General features: G+C 47.5%; 1 protein-coding gene across 9 annotated transcripts in view; it reads right to left on the bottom strand.

Moving 5' to 3' along the window:
* The window catches only part of lpp (LIM domain containing preferred translocation partner in lipoma), a 120759-nt gene that overhangs the window by 51143 nt on the left and 51109 nt on the right, over positions 1-18507 (bottom strand). For all 9 annotated transcript variants that reach the window (XM_035524541.1, XM_035524539.1, XM_035524546.1 and 6 more), the window contains 2 exons: positions 8999-9099; positions 3185-3307 (listed from right to left, as the gene is read on the bottom strand). In XM_035524541.1, the coding sequence (XP_035380434.1) occupies positions 3185-3307; positions 8999-9099 (224 nt within the window). The remainder of the gene's footprint in view (positions 1-3184; positions 3308-8998; positions 9100-18507) is intronic.

Below are 18507 nucleotides of genomic sequence, written 5' to 3'. Positions count from 1 at the left end.
CACTCAAGCACCCAGTTCAGTGGCTCCATCCGCAATAATTTAATATCATCTCCTTTTAAACTTTGATCGTCCCAGTTCATATGTGGAATAATCTGCATCCACAAATAAGCACTTGCCACTCCTTTCAAGGATGCTGCCGCTCCTCGACACGGAATCAAAGTTGCACGCAATTCTTGACATTGACTGGAAAACTAATGTCAACAACAACAAACACCCAACAATCGCACATAATAACAACTAGGTGAGAAATGGCACTGCGTCTTACATTCAACAGGGAAAAAAGGAAAGCTGTTGATCACAGCTGTTGAACAATCTTGAAAAACAAACCTCTCACCATTCTCTCTAAAGGGGGTAGGGCCCAGAAACGTATCATTTTGTGGGTGTGTGTGTGTGTGTGTGTTTTTTCTTCAGGTAAAACGTAACGTGCAGGGACATTCTTGTCCTCCTGCAATCTTGGAGGTGTCATCACACCCCATTTAATAGCACTTATAACAGCCTTATAAAATCACTTAAAAAGAACCAGTATTTTCTGAATTCCACTTGGCATGGCGACAGGAGAGAGACATCTGACTAAAACATGACGATCTATAAGATAACTCGACGGCACTGCAAGCCGGAGAAGATTTGGCAGCGTCAACCTTAAAACTGCCTCTCGGACGGATCCGGGTGTGCAGGAAGCCACAGGGATATAATGATCACACTTCCCCGGGCTATGCCACAGAGAATATCGACTAAAGTAAATGAATCGCTCCAACGTGCCAGAGGCGGCTTCAACTTTTTGTTACTTAACCCTACAGCAAATTCAGCCAAAGGCCTCTGGTGTCAGACAACCCGCATGTCACTGTCCCCGCTGCTCCACCCGATTGGCCTTATCGATCGGGGAGGCGGGGCCTTGTGGAGAGCCGCAAACTGTGGGCAGGCGTCATTCTGCTTGCACAAACAAAGCTCGGTGCTCCGGCTCTGGTGCCAGAAGAGTCAGCTCTCAAATCTGGCACGGTGCACAAGCCCCGCGCTCCACTTTACAACGGCGCGGACGAGAGAGGCAGAGAGAAAAAAAATCTGAAAGAAATATTTAATACCGCGTGGGGGGGGGACGATGCCAGGCAGTGCAAATTAACAGATCACAATCAGAATCAGCTGGTGTGTGTGCATCTGTGTGTGTGTGTGTGTGTGTGTGTGTGTGTGTGTGTGTGTGTGTGTAGTGTAGTGAGGTACACAAGGCTTCCTGAAAAACAGGACGTTTCGGACAGAAGTCCTTCATCACTGTACAAGAAGAACCTCTGTCCCAAACGTTCTGTTTCTATATATATATATATATATGTTGTGCCCATGTGATCTATATATGGCTGAGTGTTGGAGGGGCACCTGAGCGAGTACCTCCTGTGTCCTGTTAGACTGGTAACGGCTGGCAGGACCCTGCCCTGAACTTTGACCCCAACAGGAAACATACTTTCGATGGCTCACACCTACTAGAACTCTGTTATTGTGTTCCCAGGATCTTACAGGTGTGCATCAATTATTCAAGCTCTGCTGATTAAAGGTTCTCATTAAAGGTACCTTCTGTATCTAGCACTTACAGGGTACCTTTTTTTTTTTTTGCGAAGATCTGCACTTTTTTTTAGTAATGAGAAATCTGGCATTTTCAAAATCTCGAGCAAGTACAACCTCTTACAAAAGTGTGCCTGTGTTTGTATGTGAATTGGAGAAAGCATGTATGTGTGTGTAAGTTAATAACAACATATATTTACAGTCCAACTTGCTGCTGTGAACGTGCTCTGCTGGCTGGCGACAGGGAGCGAAGACCTTCACAAGTGATAGATGAGGGGCAGTACTCAGTTTAGCAAAGCACAAAAAAACCATGCACACGTTAACACATGAGCAGCTGCTCACTGACTGCTTCTCCACCAGAAACAATTCCACTTTGAACTGCCTTATGGGCTGGGCATACATCACTCTGCCTTGTGGTCCGGGCATACATCATTCTGCCTTATGGGCCAGGGATACATCACTCTGCCCTATGGGCCGGGTATACATCACTCTGCCTTGCAGGCTGGGCAAACAGTGCACCATGTTTGGTTTCTGCTACTGACTCACTGGTTGGGGTATCCATTAGGAGCAAAAGCTGTATGCATGTTCTTGTATGGAATCTACATTCAGGATTCACACTGCAGTGTGAAATAAAGTTTTTAATCTGAACAAAACTCTACGGATTGTTATAATCAAGTAATTAAGGGATGTGGCATCTGCCTCCGACTGCCCGACGGCCAAAAGCATGGCTCACAAGACTAAAAAGATGTATTTGGAACACGAGAGACGCGACTTTCCTGCATCACTGGCTTCGGGAGTATTGAGGCCCATGCGTCTGCAGACAACACACTCATTTCTGATCAGCACCGACGTCTGGTTTGTATTTCTGCGGCCTCTGGAGATCAGCTAATTAAGAAGACGTGGAGGGAGACACAAATAAGAACAGGTTGCATGTTTCAGGAAAAAGAAAAAGGCGTAGCTCCTTTCAGAGAAAGCTGCCCTCTCCTACAAGAACCCTCCAACAGGTGGAACCTGCCTGTTCCCAATGCAGTGCCACTGACTCTAAACGCAATGGCCTACATTTATTGTGTCAAACTATTTAGCAAAGTGCCCTAGGCTTCAACTTGAGCAGTCTGCGCTTAACTTCATTTAACATCTATTAATGATATGGGTCATTATAATTTTAGACTCATAACACTTTCCAAAAATGAGAAATGACTGGTACACTTGCAAAACACGAGTTGCTTTGGGTCTTTATATTTACGGCGCGATTGACCTGCGGTTTGGACATATTAACCGACTGATCGACTGGCTGGCTGCCTGATTTGATAATCTTTGGGTAGGGAGGCATTCTTTAAAGGATGGCTTGGTGTCAGACAGTAGCAGGACCTATGGAGAACTGGAAGTGCAAAAGCTGATTCTCAGCCTGAATCACAGACTTTCAGTGATAAGTCAGGATGGACGTATCAACTCATCAATAGCTGTAGGGCTCTATGAATGTTACAGAGGTATTCTGATGAGTGGGGGAGTGTCTCACCTACGGTGTGCAGTGTGGGGAGTGTCTCAGCCGTGGTGTGCGGTGTGGGGAGTATCTCACCTACGGTGTGCGGTGTGGGGGGTGTCTCAGCCGTGGTGTGCGGTGTGGCGAGTGTCTCACCTGCGGTGCACGGGTCTTGTATGGGGAACTGCTCTCCAGGTCTGCCAGGATACTGGTCAAAGAGTCGATCTCAGCGTCGAGACTGGAACGTCTCTCCTCCAGGGTCTTGGCTGGCCCTTTAATCTGTGACAAGCATGCACGCACGTGCACAACGTAAACACACACACACACACGCGCACACACACACACACACACAAGCTTATAACAGTCACAATTTTTTAGTTCTGCGCATCGATGTTCGCACTTGAAAAGTCCCTAAGAAAGGCACATGAGCATGAAAGACTATTGGAACATCCCAAGGGTTGCAGTGATGTTCTCCTCAGACAGAACTTGTCCTGCATTAGGTTTCAGTCTGACAAGACTTCACCTTGACCCTAGACGTGGTGTCTGAAAGTGAAGTACAGTAACATTAAGAAGGGCTTGTCTGGGGAAAATTCCATAGTAAAACTCAAAGAACAAAACGATCTCTATTACTATTTGACTCATTCCCTCCAGGGAGCCGTTTTTTCATTCTCAATCCAATCCCTAACCTTATCTTCTGCAAAGCTCCCCATCTCCTCTTGGGGTTACTCCCAGTTTCGTGAGATTAAAACGTATTTCGACTAAATCTGATTTTTGAGCCTGGCTAGTGTCTGGCCGGAGTCTGGCGGGCGTCTGGTGAGCGTCTGGCTAGCTTGTAGCCTGGGCTACTGGAGACAAGAGGTCACATTACATCAGACAAAGAAATAAAGGCGGGACAAGGTGGCAGGATGAAGGACCGTGGAGAGCGGCAACACAGGCCCCGGATTTGACCCTTCAGGTCCAAATGGTGTCTGATGTATGTAAAGCAATTTTGGGTTTATAATGATGCTTTGAATAAAATATGGTTTTATTCCTTCACCCTTCCAGAGCAGGTAGAGGAAGGTGTCAGAGGTTTGATCCTCAGGGAGGCCACGTACCGTCAGACTGCTAAATATGTAACTCCCTCCGGATAAGAACGTTTCAAAGCTGAAAATATATACCGATCACTTCTGTAAGTTGTCCTACCAAACCCTGCTAGTGTAGAAACGCGCTTATTCAAATGTATTTATTTTAAATGGATGCTGAAGGTGCCATCCGTGTTATTATTTCAAGAAATGATCAGTGCTAATTTTGTGGCTGCATTTTCCACAGTTTTTCCACATTTGTTAATTTGGTGGACAGAAGCAGAGGCCTGCATGGAGGTGGGTGAAGTGTCACATGGGACATTTCAAATGTTTTGAAACACCTTCTCAGGCGTGTTCGTAGCACTAATGCTAAGTGCAACGTGGTATTTTCCTCACTACCAGCATAGAGACATGTCCAGTTCTTCACAAGGGGATTTTCACCATTAACATCACCCCATTAAAACACATCTCCCAATTACTAACTAAACACATCTGATTTTATCTTCTTTTTTTTTTTTTTTTGTAAGGAAAAATGTAAAATTTTATGACTATATTTGAACCAGACATAATGGCAGTACATCAATAATTTATATAATTCGGATAAATTCTGTAATTTATATCATTTATATCATATAGATAGTGTCATTTATTTTGGTGAGGCAGTTCTGTACTTCGCTCACAAGTGTGTGTTTCCTCATCCATTTCTGCACATCCACTGCCATGACAAACTTGTCGCTGCACTGTGTTGCTGGCTCACACATGTCTTCACACAGGGAATAAGAGGAGTTCATCTGATTGCAATCTGCGGTGGCATTCCTTTCCACACCTGCAGATCACATGATTAATGTAATCACACCTGCAGGTCACGTGATCCGTCTAACTGCGCCTCCTTCTGTAACTGTACCGCTCTGTGCCAGATTAGCAAGTCTGTGTTCAGTCATGAAAACGGCAAACAACATTTCTGCCACACCCACACGCGAGTCAAAAGAGCCCTACGTTTTCTCGGACACGATTCACTCGGGAGAAAGTCTGAGATCATCTGGCCTTCTCAACGGCCATTAAGTGTGAAACGCAACGGGACAGTGGAAGGGCAGTACACACAGTCTTCTCCTTCCTTCTTAAAAGTTCACTGGAGGAATTTACACCGCACAGTCACACTAACCTTCGAACCTTCGAGCTACGCTTCCTGCGTTTGAGGGTCACGTCTCTGGGTGACCCTCGATGAAAGAGGAGGCCTTCTCAGGGCCCGTGTCTTTGAGCCGGGGCCCGCGACGAGGCCGCCGCTCTGGGATTTTCTCGGGATACTGGACATGCATGATGGAGGGAAAAGGCCCATTCCCAAGGAAAGATTTTGCCGGGTGCAGGGCATGGATGGAGCTTTGCTTTTCCAAGCTTTTGGTTTTAAAAGTCTATTCCAATGAGTAACAGGAGCTGAACAGGATGGTGAAAAGTTCCAAAGGGGCAGTATGAAATCTTAAATTAGCTGGCCTACAATGCTGGGAAGAAACTAAACAGGACAGAATGCAAAATAGGGGGAAAAAACTGCTTTGTGTTTTTTTTGTTTTGTGTTGTCGCTTTTAATAGACCCTAACCAAAAAAACCAAACAAACAAAAAACCCACACACACACACCCCAGCACGTAATAACCTGCAGTGGTGTACACCATACACAGCTGAGCCGAAAGGTTCCTGGGAATTTCTCTCAGCAGGAGTGACGTGTCTGCATTTTTAGAATGCGGAACTAAATTAAACCCTACACACAGGGAGGAGAGGAGGAGAGGTGTGTAGATGGGAGGAGAGGAGAGGTGGAGAGGTGTGTAGAGGGGAGGAGAGGAGGAGAGGAGTGTAGAGGAGAGGAGATGGGAGGTGTGTAGAGGAGAGGAGAGGAGGTGGGAGGTGTGTAGAGGAGAGGAGTGTAGAGGAGAGGAGAGGTGTGTAGAGGAGAGGAGAGGAGAGGAGAGGAGGAGAGGTGTGTAGATGGGAGGAGAGGAGGAGAGGAGTGTAGAGGAGAGGAGATGGGAGGTGTGTAGAGGAGAGGAGAGGAGGTGGGAGGTGTGTAGAGGAGAGGAGTGTAGAGGAGAGGAGAGGCGTGTAGAGGAGAGGAGAGGAGGAGAGGAGGAGAGGTGTGTAGAGGAGAGGAGAAGGAGGTGTGGAGGTGTGTAGAGGAGAGGAGAGGTGTGTAGAGGAGGAGAGGTGTGTAGATGGGAGGAGAGGAGAGGTGGCGAGGTGTGTAGAGGGGCGGAGAGGAGGAGAGGAGTGTAGAGGAGAGGCAGATGGGAGGTGTGTAGAGGAGAGGAGAGAGGTGGAGGTGTGTAGAGGAGAGGAGTAGAGGAGAGGAGAGGCGTGTAGAGGAGAGGAGAGGAGAGGAGAGGAGAGGAGGAGAGGTGTGTAGATGGGAGGAGAGGAGAGGAGAGGAGAGGTGTGTAGATGGGAGGAGAGGAGAGGAGGAGAGGTGTGTAGAGGAGAGGAGTGTAGATGAGAGGAGTGTAGAGGAGAGGAGAGGAGAGGAGAGGTGTGTAGAGGGGAGGACAGGAGAGGAGGAGAGGTGTGTAGAGGGGAGGAGAGGAGAGGAGAGGTGTGTAGATGGGAGGAGAGGAGAGGTGGAGAGGTGTGTAGAGGAGAGGAGGAGAGGAGTGTAGAGGAGAGGAGATGGGAGGTGTGTAGAGGAGAGGAGAGGAGGTGGGAGGTGTGTAGAGGAGAGGAGAGGTGTGTAGAGGAGGAGAGGTGTGTAGATGGGAGGAGAGGAGAGGTGGAGAGGTGTGTAGAGGGGAGGAGAGGAGGAGAGGAGTGTAGAGGAGAGGAGATGGGAGGTGTGTAGAGGAGAGGAGAGGAGGTGCGAGGTATGTAGAGGAGAGGAGTGTAGAGGAGAGGAGAGGCGTGTAGAGGAGAGGAGAGGAGAGGAGGAGAGGTGTGTAGATGGGAGGAGAGGAGAGGAGAGGTATGTAGATGGGAGGAGAGGAGAGGAGGACAGGTGTGTAGAGGGGAGGAGAGGAGACGAGACTACTAGGATGACCCGTTGGCCCAGAGTGCGCAGACCAGATCAGTGTTTTGAAATCCATGTCATAACCCATTAGGGCCCCAACTGGCCTTCGTTCAGGGCCTTTGATTACTCTTCAGCGCGCAGGAGAGAAGGCAAACAAACCATGGTAGCAATGGCAGCATCTCAGCTGAAGACCAAACTGAACTGCTTTAACGTCTGGGTTACAAATATCACTAATATGCACGCCCGTACACACACACACACACACACCCACACACACCCATCCAGCTGAGCTGAATCTCAGCACACATTAAGGCAATTTCAATGTCACAGTGAATTCGGGTGCTATTATTTCTAATGATAGAGGCATACAACTGAAAAGACTGGAACTATGTTTTGAATGCAGGTTAAGAGAAAGAGAAAATGCTTGAACACAAGGGCACGTTCCTATGGAAACGGAGGTACGTGCATCTACGATTCATGCTTACTTCACCAACAGGTCAATAAAGAGCAATTTATGGGACATTTAACGGCACAGTTGTAGAACGGACGGGGGCGGAGGCACACAACACATTCCCCTGCGCGGTGCGCAGGGTCTCTGGCCCGTCGCCGAGTGCATAATTAAGACGCCAGAGAAATTAGCCTCACTGTAGCATGAGGGGCAAAGACTCAGGTTAAAGGCTTGGAGAAGGAAAGCAGCAGATGAGCGAAGTGGGGTGGAGTGCCAGGGGCGGGGCAGAGCAAGGGGGCGGGGCAGAGCAAGGGGGCGGGGCTTCGCGATGAGCTCCCGTGGTGTGGCTGTGCATATCCCAGCACACCTCACCACATCACACTGGATTCAGGGAAGCCAGCAGAGACGCGGCTGCGGTCTGGTCTAGTTCTTCATGTTCACAAGCATAGTTTGCCCTCTTCCTCTTATTAGTTCTGCTTCCGCACAGGATCAGTCAACATCCCTATTCCGAACCCTCATTCATGAAAGCTGCATGTGCGTGTGGAAGGCCGCAGCGATCGGAAGTGTTTGTTAAAAAAGAAACTGCTGCTGTGTAAAGGAAAATTCCAGGGACAGGCCCTGTGGAGGACTCTAGGGACATGCCCTGCCAAACTGTCTACATTCTCTGTGTGAAATCACAGCTTACTGCTGCACTGACTCGGCAATCTCAGTCACAGCTTCCGGTTAAGCTACAGCTCTGAGACTGCGACTAATTTCTCTGTCTAAGCGAGCAAGACCTCCCCCAGTCTGGAGGGACGACAAACCATCCTTTGCTCTGCTGATCAGAATGACAAAGCCTGTCTGTCTGACCGACATCCTCCACCCGTCTGGAGGAAGGACCTCGGCAGAGGTCGTTCCTACGTTCACGCCCTCCTGGAGGACACAGAGCTTTTCAGAGACGAGGGTTAAACAGACTGAGGCTGACCGTGAGCCGCGGCAGCCCCGATGGTAGCACTGCATCGCGCCTTTAATGGGGCGGATGGTGTCAGCAAACAAATCAACGCACAGATCCACTGGAAAGTGACTACGTTTCAGAACAAAACAATGATAAACAACAATAACTGCACACTGATATCATATCATATACTGCTACCTTACCGTAACGATATATATGTTAAGGTAGCCCCAACAGCTGCATTTAGCATTACGGTTTACAGCAAGAACACCAGTAACGCAATCTAAATTTAAAACAACAGCTTAGACAGGGGGATCTATAAACCTGTTTGTCTCTAAGGGAGCATCTCCACAGGGGGAAGTGACTGGGGTGAGCCAATAGGGGTCAGTCTTCTCTATTGCCTCACTGCCTGAAAACGTAGGTCATAAGGCACAGGGTCACAGGCCATCAGATTCAGCACTGCCAGAAACATGTTTGAATGGGTGTGAGGGACTGGGTTTTACCACAGGGTTGCTTTTGTGTGTGTGTGTGTGTGTAAGTCTCACCTGAAAGCCAAAGTCGTCCACTGGTGGAGGCAGGGGTGAGGATATGGCACATGGCAGGGTACCGGCGTCCATCATGGGTGGGGGCGGGGGAGGGTAGTCACCTGCGCAGTTCAGAAAAACCACACAGAGGTCAGAGAAGTCAAGCACCTGCAAAGCAGTCGGATCAACATCTGAACGCACCATAAAGGAGCGATGAGAAACTGTGAGATAAACCGGAGCACACAGTTCCTTATGTGACATGGGCTAGTGAAAATCCCCACGTTGCTGAGTCACTGGTTTTTGCATTTTAGAAAATTTTGGCAGGACATCCGAAACAAAACGCACCTCTTCGCAAAATGTACGCGTGTGTGTGTGAAAGGGATAACATTCTAACCATATTTTCCCTAGAAGATAAACACATGTAACTGCAACAATTTGGTTACACAACATTACCTAATCGGTGGTGAGCAGGTGTTTAATGGTGTTTACTGAGAATGAAAACCGTTCAAACCGAGTGTAACGGGGCGTTTGTCTGGCTGGGAGAAAGCAAACAAGCAAAATTCATTAGTTCTAAAGTCCAGCACGAAGCCTGGATTGGGTTCCTCCATGAAGAACTGTGCTGCTAAATTAGATCTTGCCCGGCCTGGACCGGCTAATTTGACTGTGCAAGTCTAAGCACCAAGCCAGATGTGCGCTTTGTAAATTAAAAGCTTTTTACAAGACAGCAGGAATTTGTTGCCGTGTTAAGTCTTTGATGAGGCTTGAAATTTAGTTCACCCCCCAACGTTCCTCTTTTTCTACACCTTATATTCGTTGTTTTTTTTAATTTATTTATTTATTTTTTTTATTAGAAACTAATTGATGTAATTTATGCAGTTTATCAAAGTCCGCTGACCAAATTAATTAACCCTGGTCTTGGGCAGGCTGAGTAAATTCCCCAGTACAGTGACTGTATCCATAAATTAGACCCCTGCTCTGCACAGCGCCACTTCTCTTAGGCTGGGAGCGTGACATTAAAGAGGCGCTCTCCCTGTGAACGGATTACGTAATAACCTTGCAACCTTCGCTCGGAGCGGCTGCAAGTGTCTCTCCGGCATTCCCAAACCAAGGACGAGGGAGAAAGAGAAAGGAAAGGCAGAATGCTGTGCTCGTTCGCTCCAGATCACTACACTGGCCCCCTTTTTTGGCGTCTTTAACTTTCACATTCCTCCTCCTCACACCCATCCCGGTTTGCTGCACTATGCTGCTTGTAAACCGCAGCCTGACGCTGGATTCATTATCCCGACACAAGCATGGCGCTCAGAGATGAAGTTGGTTGGGAATTTTGTGTCAGGGAACGGAAGAGCTGGAACCACTCATCCGCGACTGGCGGAGCGGAGACGTCTCTGATCTCGAGCCCTCCCAGCAGTGGCGTCAAGGCTGAGGTGCCAGCACCTGCTTTAACCTGACACACAAAACGTTCAGAACTTGTTTAGCGTGAGCTGCCACTGCAGGGTTACCTGCCCTGCCCACACGCTGTCTCACTGCACTTCGGCGAACGACATGGCTTGTGTTTTCAACCTCCTTTCGTTAAGACTGAAGATCTTGGCGTTTTAAAGTTTTTTTTAAAAGGTGGCAGTGGTGTTTAAATGATGACGACTATATCGGCAGGAACCCCCCCCCCTCCAAGATCACATTACTGCCAATAAAACAGAGACACGCTAGATCAGATATGGACACAGCCAGGCTGGCAAACACATCCACCCACACCCACACCCACACTCACAAACACACATACCCACACCCACACATACCCACACCCACACACCCATCATAAATTATGCTGCTGGCTACATGTACTACCGATTATGATGTACTACATTTAAACAAAAATGAATCCTCACACAAATGTCTGACTAACGCACAGTATGACAGGTCATCCCTGTATTCATGGAACCATTTGGTTTATACTCACAATAACATTTATTCTAGTTTTTTTTTTATATGTCTTGTACATGAACACCAGAGTCTATCTAAATAATATTTTATTACATTTACACACCTGTGTACATGTAAGATGACAAATTTGTTCTTTTTGTAAAAAGGTACTTCTCTCTGCTGCAACTAAGATGTGTGTCAAATAAATACAGGCAAAAGTGCCTGTATTGCTTGCGCCACACTAGTCAGTCAACGGCTGTTCCATGCAAAGTGTGCTGTGAGAAATATTAAACCTGTACAGCACGCCAGGCAGCCCAAAATACACTGCACTTACACGCACATCCGCACTTAATGTGTCTTTGAAATTAGAAGAGCATTTTGAAACATATCAAGTCCTTTCCGTTAAGGTCCCCAAAGGGTCTCGTTAAGCTGCAGGAATGTTCTAAAGGAAATGTCTCTGTCCATCGTGGCATGAAGGTAAAGGATTCTGAAATAAAAAGAAAACTTTTATCCTTTTCTCCAAAACACACAGCTTCTCTAAAACAAACAAAGACAAATACGCTTATTAACAAAAAGGAATAAAGTGACTGACTGGTACTGAACAGTACGGCAGCCTCTAGTGCGATGTTGTGAACGGACTGCACGATGCCCAATCGTCCACTGCTTGTGGCGTGTATGCTCTGGGGGTGTCCAGAGGTCAGAGGTCAGCAGGCCCGGCCCCGCAGGTCGCCGGAGCAGCCCGTGGCGGCGAGCACGGGCCCGTGCCGCGAATGCAAGAGGCTCTATTTGCGGCGGGCGGGGGGCCCGGCCGTTGCGCTCTCGCTCGTGTAGAGAAGCAGCAGGAAACTCCTACTTAATAGCCCACATTAGCGTCGCTCTTTACTGGGCCATTATGCACAAGTGGCTGTTCCGTGCGCCCTGAACTCTAATCAGCAATTAAAGTCGTTTGAGAGGGCCAGGAGAAGGCTAATTGGTAATCAGAACATGGATGTTGTTAAGGGTTTGATTCAGGAGACGGAGAAGAGTCTGGAAGGCTATTAGGACTCACGACCCCAAACTCCCTGCACAAGAGAAGAGCTTGCGCACACATTTCAGACAACTTGTCCAGCGATTTTTTTTTTTTTTTTTGCCCTCGGTTAAGTACATTCAACATTCAAGTCTCTGTAGTGAAACAAGAATCTGTGTTTGCACTACAATAAGTATTGATAAAAAACTATATATATGTACAAAAATCTGCATTTTGGTTTATCCATAAAAAATGTGTTTATTATTATTTATTTAGTATGCAAGAGGCAGATGTGGGAGCATTGGGAAAGTATGCAATTTAGGAAGGCCTCTGAGCAGGGCCGTGTGCACTGTTTATTATGGTTGGTTTGAATAAGTGTGATTTACAGCAGAAACTACACCACTACAGTATTCATCAAGGTAAATGATAAGTAAACAAGAGTAACTGCTGGGTTCATGTGGCTGCAGAGAAGAGCACCACAACTGACCTGGGAGCAGCTCAGGAATGAATGTGATCACCTGGAGACCTGCTTTCTAATACACTCATACAGCATGGAGTTTCTTTCTTTTGCTGAGAATCTATCAACCGAATGAAAAAATTGCAGTTGTGGGTCATCTACAGATGATATGACCATAAACGTGAAACGGTGCTGCCCTAATCCGTTTATTCCCTTCTCTTCTGCGGTCCAGCACAACAGAATGTGAGATCTCAGTGGAAAGCACACTTTTCAAAAGATGCACTTGGCACCGTGAGCCCACGAATCCTGTGAACCCACGATTTCCTTATAGACAGAGAAGCAAGGTCACGACGACCTCTGTGGGACCACTGAAGCTTTATCCCCGCACAAAGACAAAGACAAACATCCACACCCCGGCGTGGCGGGGAAGAGCGCTAAACACAGCGTTTTAGCCCTAATTACCCAGACGGCTCCTCGCTACCGGCTGTCTGACGGAACTGCGCCCTTACTTAGCGGCGACTGATTTACAGCTCCGCGCCGTTTCTGGATGGCCCCGCTCGGGCTCCCAGGGCCATGGGGCTGTGCGCTTTCGGACGCGAGCGGAGCTTTGCAGGGATGGGATAGGAAGTTTGGAGATTTAGACCTGAGGTGGACCGAGGTGGATTAAACCACCAGGAGCAAAGGAAAGGAAAACCAAAAGCTTGACGAGGCCTAGCAGGACGTAAATATACCGGAGAAGGAAGAGAAGCAGGAGGAGGGAGGTGGAGGGCTACAGACTTCCCGCCAAGCAACACATCCCGCCACCTCGATAACCGCATACATTTGGCTCACACACAGCACCCCTGGCAGGAAATATCTCCAGAATTCCATGCAGGTGAAACTCCAAGCAAACATTCTGGCCTGGCAACAAAGCATTATGGGCAGACAACATGGCAGAGGAAGCAGATGCCTGTCAAGCGTTAAAGGCAGGCAGTGCAGGCTAGATGCACACATGCTGGGATCAGTAGTGCGTGCTGGTGTCCAGAAGCTGAAACTAAAACACGGGAACGCAAGCCGGGTGAGCGGGAGGAGCTCCTTTCTGGAAGAGGAATGCCAGGTATTCTAAAGCTCCCCGGTCAGAGAGCAGGAGGAGCGCGGGGGTCCAGGGCTAGTTGAGGACACGCCCGGCTCTGAACGGGGGTACGGCCGGGAGTGCCAGTGCACGCCGGTGTTAGAACATTTCAAGGGAATTCATGTTCCTTGAAGTGCTACTGTGCAAAGTGCCATGAAACATATGTGAAAATGTATGTGTTTCAACAATATGTGTCAGCTGACAAGGCAACAGAAATGTGATTTAACACAGAGTGAAAACAACAGGAAAACAAAAGGGCCCTTGAATGTGACATGGAAAATGTGAAAGAAAAGTGCACTAAAAGATGAATACGGTGAAAGGAGAGAACAGTGAAAGAAGAATAGAGTGAAAGGAGAGTACAGTGAAAGGAAAAGACAGTGAAAGTAGATTATTGTAAAAACGAGGTCACAGTGAACTCATGGTGGATGTACACAAATGGCCAGCTGTTAGCCACATCCTCCATCACAATACCTCTTCACAAACACAGAGGGGGGAGAGCGAGCTTGCTGTGCACTGCGTCTAAATTGGCAGCTTATGCCTGTGGTTTCTATAGGAACGGTGAGATTCTCATTGGTGGGTTTCCTGTCATCTGCCCGCGGGGAGTCTGACGTAACAAACAGCAGTCAGTTAGCTGATGGCCAGCCATGCGGAGAGGAGAGGAGAGGAGGGGGGGGGGAGATATCAGAAGAGAGACACAAAACTGCAGCCAGAACAAAAATGACAAAAAAAAAAAATACAGAGTATAATTTTTTTTTAATACATTTAATAAAAAAGGTGGGCACAGAGCTTGAAAAACATGCGGTATAAGATATAGTGCACACACCATTTCACACGAAGAGCACTAAAGTACTACGCTGATAGCTTTGGGGGAAAAAAACATCTGCATTAGTTTCGAATGTCTAATGCCATTTCTTTGCTACTCTGTAAAGTGAGCCTGACACAGGACTCCAACCCAAAAAAAAAAAAAGACAAAAAAAGACAATAACCAGTTGCTAGACACCAACATGAAGATGTCACGTAAAAGTCGTGTTGATACCCGACCATGTAGGAACTCACTGCTAAGCCTGCACCTGCAGACAGCATGGATGTACAGAAGTGGAGAATAGGGACCAGACGCTCAAGGTTTCAGTGGTATTTAAAAAGCCCACGTTACTGACATGAGCCACTTTAATTCAAATGAAAGAAAGTTTGGAAGCTGGAGTGTGACAGAAGTCATTTCGAACGAAAGTTTTTATGTGTAATTCACTTATCTGCTTCGGTGCCGGATGTCGCTGCTGCAACAAGCTGTTTTGTTTTATTTGAAAGCTAGCACATTTCAGTCTACGCCTGAGGAAAAAATGTCTGAAAATAAAAGTTGGAAGTAAAAAATAAATAAATAAAATTGTTCAACTGCTTATTTAGAGGATGAAGCAAAAATCACTCTGAAGGAGCACTCTGCCACAAACAAAGAACAAAAACACACACAGCTGAACTGGGTTCAGGGTTCCCACCGGCACACTGACTGGCATACAGACTGGCATGTCGGGGGCTCTGTCAGCTGAGCCTCTTGTTTGTGGCTGGCAGGGCACAGTGGCAGGCACTCGGCAGCTACCCGACGCCTTTCCGAGAACTCGCCCACTCACCAGCGCGATCGATACGAGAGCGCGAGAGATCAAAGGCAGTCTGTGCCTCTTGTCCTCCCAGCATTTCTCTGCTGACCAAAATCACAACACACACACACACACGCGCACGCCACAGTCTCGTTGACAGAGGGACGGCACGGGGAGACTTTTCGCGCGCTCACTTGCGTCTCTTGCGTGCTCATCAGGAAACCGAGGTAGGCGGGCCCTCCACTTTTTGGTGAAGTGACGATATTTTTCCCAACAGCCTCTCCCCTTCACTCCACTGTACTTGTCCTTTACTGGTCCGAGCCATGCTGAAGATGTGGCTACCTTGTTCGAACCATTGTTCCAACCTCAGGAAGTCCTTTCTTCTTCAAGTGCTAAGACAGTTGGGGTCAAGGAGAACATTTGTACTGAGCAGGGTGCGCAGGCATCTGTTGGGGTTCGTTAACTGCACCAGAAAGGAATGCTGCTATTAACCGTCAGCATGAACTGTTAATTAACACCATGAGGATAAGGTCTTCTAAACATGAGAGGAAACCGTGCTTCTCTTACTTCTAATTGTTATTCAATCACACGCAAGCGCGTGATGACACTGACAGGCTGTAATGAGGATTGTTTGTGGGTTTTGGGTCAAAGTTCAAGGCGGAAAAGCCCGGGAATTCGCCAGCCGTACGTTAAGGGCGGCGTGTTTGGTAAAGCGCCCCGGACTGGATGTCCGAGCAATTCTTCGCCATGCTGCAGTCTCCAAGTCGGACCCAAAGAAACAGTCAGAAGGGACGCCATCGTGAAAGCATTTGTGCCTGCCTGCAGGGACGTTGAACGCGTCAAAGGCATCAACATTCAGGGTGGATGCCGACAATAAACAGGAAGTGATGCGTATCAGCATATGAAAGCCCAGAATACATCCTGAAGGATCTGCAGTGGAGATTGGAGGTAGCACTGTAGCACTGGGGAACACGAGTGTACCACGCCCAAAACACCCCCCCCAACACCCCCCTGCCATCCCATCCTGCCGTCTTCATGCGGGACCAGGGAGAAGCACCTGCCAGCCATGTGATAACGGGACTGAAAGCGTGGTCAGAACTATAATAAGTTTCGGTCACGATCTTTCCTGTCCTGGCCTGAACAAGGACAGTGACCTTTGACCTGAGTGGTGTTCAGTGTTCCCTGCCCCTGACAGGGAGGTGTCTGAAAACATGTGATGAGACAGACGGAGACAGCTGCGAGTCTAGCGCGAGACTAGCGCAAATAAATTAGGATTCCTGAAGCACACCCGTGAGGGCCTTCCAAGAAAGTAACAACGAGGGAGGAGAGAGAACGGGCATGCAGCCAAGATGCCGAGAAGCAAAAAGCGATAATTTGGCCGAGCGCTTGGATTTGCCTCTCTGGTGGTTCCGTCTGGTGTATCTAAAGACGCGAGACGCCCTTTAAGCACGCTTTTAAAAAGACAGCCAACGTTCCAGTTCTTCCGGGTTTGGTTCAGCATGGCCTCTTTAGCCTGCAGAACAGCAGCCAGAAGCTCTCCGTCGGTCTCCATCCCAAATCTGACCAACGTCCCCAGACACGCCACGAGCAGCCAGCCGGTGTAGCAGCCAGCCGGTTGCCCGTGCAAAGCGGCACAGCCTCTAGGCCAATCTAGCAGCGAGCTTCGCCACCAATTTGAATTATGCTAATTATCTGCTTCAAATCAGCCACACATACAGTTTGACGTCACATAAACATTAACACGAACAGCCGTCGTCTCCCTAACGTCGACGGCGTAGAACATGGAGGAACAGGAAGGAAGCCAACGGGAATCTCCAACTGAAGCGAAAATGAAACCAAACACAAAAGTACAATAAAAGGAAGTCTAGGTGATGTGGGGACTCGGGGGGACGATACCGTGGTGTCAAAGCAAAAGAGGAGGGGGACCATATACCGTGCCAGCCCGGGCCTGGGTATAGAGGCATTGCGCCACTCAGAGCCCGGTGCACAGAGCCCGCTCAACAGGGGACCCGGAGGTTGATCAGGTGCTGCTGGACGAAGAGAGAGCCCGGTGTCCTCGCTGCCGTGAACTGGACGCTGGGAGCGTCCCAGCGCCTCAGTTTAAACACACAGTGCTTTTCTTTCAATTTTCTTTGGCCAGCATACCACTGTGCTTCTTTATCACGGAGAATAAAGACACTCCAAATGTTCGCTAGCATCTCGATCCCTCCCTGCACCCTTCTTTATAATAATAATAATTATTATTATTATTATTATTACTACTTTTATATTCAATTGAATTTAAAAACACAACTAAATTCATAAATATAAAGTAATAATTATTCTGATCTGAACAATTGGATTTCCTTGTCAACAACACATATGCCTCCAGCAACTAAGCTAAACTATGTAAAGTCTACAAAAGCCATGGCTGGAGCACGTCTGTCAGCCCGCCACAGCCGGAGTGCACGCAATGTTCCTCTGTGTCATTCACAACACACGAGCAGAACTAGTTGACATTTCACTGCTCTTTAAGTGAGCGCACGCCGGCTGCAGGGTTCAGAACAGTGGCCTTGAGAGTTTCTAAAGCGTTTCTAACAACACACGGCAGAATTATGGTCATCCAACTGAAGTGAGCATAAAAAGTAACCCTGCTTAAGAATATTACCATCTCAACTAGCAAATTGCTTTGAAGGAGCCCACAACATTTTAGATAACTTTTATTTACATTATTGTTTGAAAGAAAACAGAGCTGGGGAGAGCCTAGGGCATTATAATACCCCACATCATCCGCACATCTTTCTGTTTAACGCACCAAAGCAAGCATCTCGTCTACATGGTTTTTCTTCAGCCACGCCCACGTTTTAGGATTTTCTCCTCTTTAGCGTTAACACAGACAGTGGAGTTGAGATAATGCGCTGGTGAGAGGTCTGGATTCCATTTCTGAAAGTAAGTATTTAGATTACCGTCATGTTGCAATCTCCTAACCAAGGCCCTGGCCAGCTGCTCACTGTTGCGCTCTCTGCTCTTGCCTAACTGCACACTTAGTTGACATATTTCTTGTTTAGATCTCCAGTTTTTTCTTCTCACACATGCTCTTTTGCAGAAAGCATTTTGAAAATTTGCAAAGTTTACTCACTTCTCCCTGTGTGAAACATCCTTTATATGAATTTCTGGCATGAAAAATTAAAACTTAGATACTGGCCAGTTTGTAAAACTTTGAGGTTTGGGTGAGCAAATTGTTTTATACATGAAAATATTAACCATGTTAAAAAAGTATTTAGTTAGAAAGTTGATCAAATATATTTTCATATGCTATTGTAGACATCTTAAATGATTTGTCTGAGAAAGACTTGGCTACACAGGAGCCTGCTTTTGGCTGGGCGAACATCGGGACAGGCAGACAACATTTAACTTTACAGAATGCCAAAAGAAAAGAAGAAAGGAAAACTAAAACTGCAATAGAACAGA

This window comes from Electrophorus electricus, chromosome 3 (assembly GCF_013358815.1).
Source record: "Electrophorus electricus isolate fEleEle1 chromosome 3, fEleEle1.pri, whole genome shotgun sequence".
Lineage (NCBI taxonomy): Eukaryota > Metazoa > Chordata > Actinopteri > Gymnotiformes > Gymnotidae > Electrophorus > Electrophorus electricus.
Note: the sequence above shows the minus strand (reverse complement) of the source record. Positions and strands in the feature narration are given on the sequence as shown.